The 3,387-nt window shown below is 40.7% G+C and overlaps 1 protein-coding gene across 1 annotated transcript in view; it reads right to left on the reverse strand.

Annotated features, from left to right (window-relative positions):
- The window catches only part of lrp2a (low density lipoprotein receptor-related protein 2a), a 57,526-nt gene that overhangs the window by 8,013 nt on the left and 46,126 nt on the right, over positions 1 to 3,387 (reverse strand). The window contains exons 63-69 of the mRNA XM_037686950.1: positions 1,614 to 1,745; positions 1,387 to 1,518; positions 1,159 to 1,302; positions 888 to 1,053; positions 674 to 802; positions 368 to 591; positions 103 to 282 (exon numbers count right to left, since the gene is read on the reverse strand). Coding sequence (XP_037542878.1) covers positions 103 to 282; positions 368 to 591; positions 674 to 802; positions 888 to 1,053; positions 1,159 to 1,302; positions 1,387 to 1,518; positions 1,614 to 1,745 — 1,107 coding nt within the window. The remainder of the gene's footprint in view (positions 1 to 102; positions 283 to 367; positions 592 to 673; positions 803 to 887; positions 1,054 to 1,158; positions 1,303 to 1,386; positions 1,519 to 1,613; positions 1,746 to 3,387) is intronic.

The following is a 3,387-nucleotide window of genomic DNA, read 5'->3' on the forward strand; positions in this document are numbered from 1 at the left end:
GATAGATAGATAGATAGATAGATAGATAGATAGATAGATAGATAGATAGATAGATAGATAGACCCCCCACATACACACACACACACTCCTCTGTGCTCTGACCTGACTGATTGTGTCGGTGCTCCTGGTAAAGACGAACTTGTGTCAGCCAGGGGTTGATCGTAAGGACTTTGACTTTATGTCCTCGTCCAAACTTGTTTGTCTTCCACACTTCACCTTTGTCTTTTGTTGTCCAGTACACATGTCCCTCAAAGACATCCAGACTGTAGGGGTGGCCAAGATCTGGAAAAGAAAAGCATTTCCATCTTTATTTGCTTGTAGAATACTTGTTTGGATGTCTGCAGCCACACTACGTCCGTCTTCTGACCTCCTGATATAACAATCTTCCTGTCTGTGCCATCAGGCTTCATGGACTCTATGATGTTTTCTTTGGAGTCACACCAGTAGACTCTGTTTCCATTCACAAAGTCCAGAGCCAGCCCGGTCGGCCATCCCAGGTCCTCCTCCTTCACCAGCACCTCTCTGTGCTGACCATCCATCCACGCTGACTCGATCTTTGGTTTGTTTCCCCAATCTGTCCAGTACATCATCCTGCACAAAAACAATCACAACTGCCCACAAAGTCTTTTTATTAACCAACAAAAATAATGCCTTTTTACAAAAGGCTTCATACCCCAGTGATGGATTCACAACAATGGCGGCAGGCTGGTCGAGATCAGTGTGGATCAGCCACTTCCTGTAACGCCCATCCAGTTTGGCCACTTCAATACGATTGGTCCCTGAATCTGTCCAGTAAATATGTCTGTGGACAATAATTGAAAACACTGAAAATCTATGAAGAGAATTCACTGCCACCCTGCTACAAAAACATCATCATGTTCAGTTACCTGCCAACCCAGTCTACGGCGATGCCTTCAGGTTTCACAATATACCGCAGGTTCAGATTTGTCTCTTTCACCGGATTGTTGCCGTTATCATTAAATGTGGTCATGTAGGCACGTTTGATAGAGCCAAACTGGGGTCCTTGACCAAGAACTGTCCAATAAACAATACCTGCAGAACACAAAAGGTATGATAATGCAACATTGAAGGGTTTACAATCTCTGTTTGCAGTTTAAAAAAAAAAAAAAAGCAAAAGGTTTAAAGAAGAAGACGTACTGAGGCCTTCACCCTCTGGATCCCACAGGTAGTCCAAGGCTTGAATGTGCTCAGCATTGTCAACATAATCTGAGTACTGCTCAGAGGACAGATTGAAGCGGCGGATGCGAACGTTGTCCGGTAAAAGCAACACTGGAGGGTTTCCTGTACAGACATCAGTTACTGGTAAGAGTTTGCTGTTTTAAGCAGAGAAGAGAGGATTTTTTTATTTTTTTTCCAAGTTTTTACCTTGAGCGGCACACTCAGTCCCATGTGGCTCACCATAAGACAGAAAACCTTCAGAGCAGAAACACTCATAGCTGCCTTTCGTGTTCCTGCAGTCCTGAGGACACGTTCCGAACACCTCGCACTCGTTCACATCTGTCACCAGAAAGAGCAAGAAACAACACGACACAAAACATGACCAGAGTGAGCAAACTACTTCTGTACTGGTGTTTAAGGAATATGTCTTATACCTTCACATGTGTGTCGTTGTGTGTCTCTGGGTCTGTAGCCGGGTCTGCAGGAGCAGAGGAAGCCGCCTCCTGTCAGGTCTGTGCAGTTGTGTTCACACATGTTTGCACTGCACCTGTGTCCACTGTCAGAGTCTGAAACAATCAGACTAAATGTCAAATGTGGATAAAAGTTAAATATTGCAATAATAAAATTCATTTATTTTATTGCCATTATGGTGTTAAACAAATATAAAATACAACAACCCAGTGGAATACCACTTAAATGCAAGAAAAATAAAAATTGTACAATCTATTATTAAATAAATGGCTATATTCATGGCACTGTCAGAGGAGTAGAACATCTGACAGTGAAAACACAAGCGATCACTGAAACTAAATTAGAAAGTCTTATTGATTAAATAAAAACTATTCTAATTAGTGTTAATTAAATTAGCTTATACACATGAACATGGTTTTAATTTTACACCTCGTCATGAGCTGTGTCTATCTGCATCTGTGTAATCCGGCGCCATGTGAAAATAAAATAAAAATTGTGAGATGCTGCAAAGATTAAAAAGTGCTTTGCTGGTTCATCCTGTTTCTATGCAGGATAATAAAATGATCAGTGCGCTTGTTGCATTTTTCAAATTAGCACTTTGAAAGAGTTTTATAGAGGTGGACAATGAAACTTTAAGTTTATGTGACAGATAAAACATCATAGGACTTTGCAAAACATCAACCTCTATGAAAGGCATTGAAGGCAAAGTGCTCAAACTAACCCGCTGCACCAACCTGCAGGATTAAATCTGCATAAATAATCCTGGTGGATACTGGGAGCATGATCTTGGGTTAGATAAGAACCAGAAAAATGTTTTTCATTTCTAAGGATCCAACATATTTGACAAGTTTGTCCTAATTTAGTTTAGTTTAATAAATATTGTTTTAAATAGAGCACCAGTTTAGTACAAACATCTCATGTAAAAAGTATATAATTTATTTGATATATATGATAACATGGATGTAAAAAGGCAGCACGGTGGCGCAACTGGTAGAGCTGCTGCCTCTCAGCGAACAGGTCCCTGGTTCAAACCCCGGTCCAGGTGACTTCTGGGTGGAGTTTGCATGTTCTCTCCGTGCATGCGTGGGTTTTCTCCGGGTACTCCGGTTTCCTCCCACAGACCAAAAACATGCATGTTAGGCTGATTGGTAACTCTAAATTGTCCCTAGGTGTGAGTGAGAGAGTGAATGGTTGTTTGTCTCGTTTGTCTCTATGTGGCCCTGTGATGGACTTGCGACCCGTCCAGGGTGTACCCCGCCCCTCGCACAGTGATTGCTGGACATGGGCACCAGCGACCCCCGTGACCCAAAATGGAATAAACGGGTAAAGATAATGGATGGATGGATGGATGGATGGATGTAAAAAAGTATAAATGATGCTGGGATTTATAAATGACACCATGAATGGGTAAACTACAATACTTACAAGTGGAAAGTGACAAATAAGCATGATAATTATACAAATACAAAGTTATTCAATCCATAAGTTACACAAAGGTTTGTAAAGAAAAACATTACCTGGGCAAGTCACCTGACTTGAATCCGAGCAGAGTTGGATATTTAATTTCATGACAAAAGTTGCAATAAGCAGCATCCTTTTTTTTTAAATGCCAGTTTATCTCAGTAATATTATTAAATATAAATTATGATGTATTTTAAATAGAAATGTATATTTGGTTAATTTATATATATGTGTGTGTGTGTGTGTGTGTGTGTGTGTGTGTGTGTGTGTGTGTGT

Source organism: Nematolebias whitei, chromosome 13 (genome assembly GCF_014905685.2).
Source record: "Nematolebias whitei isolate Nwh7 chromosome 13, NemWhi1, whole genome shotgun sequence".
Classification (NCBI taxonomy): domain Eukaryota; kingdom Metazoa; phylum Chordata; class Actinopteri; order Cyprinodontiformes; family Rivulidae; genus Nematolebias; species Nematolebias whitei.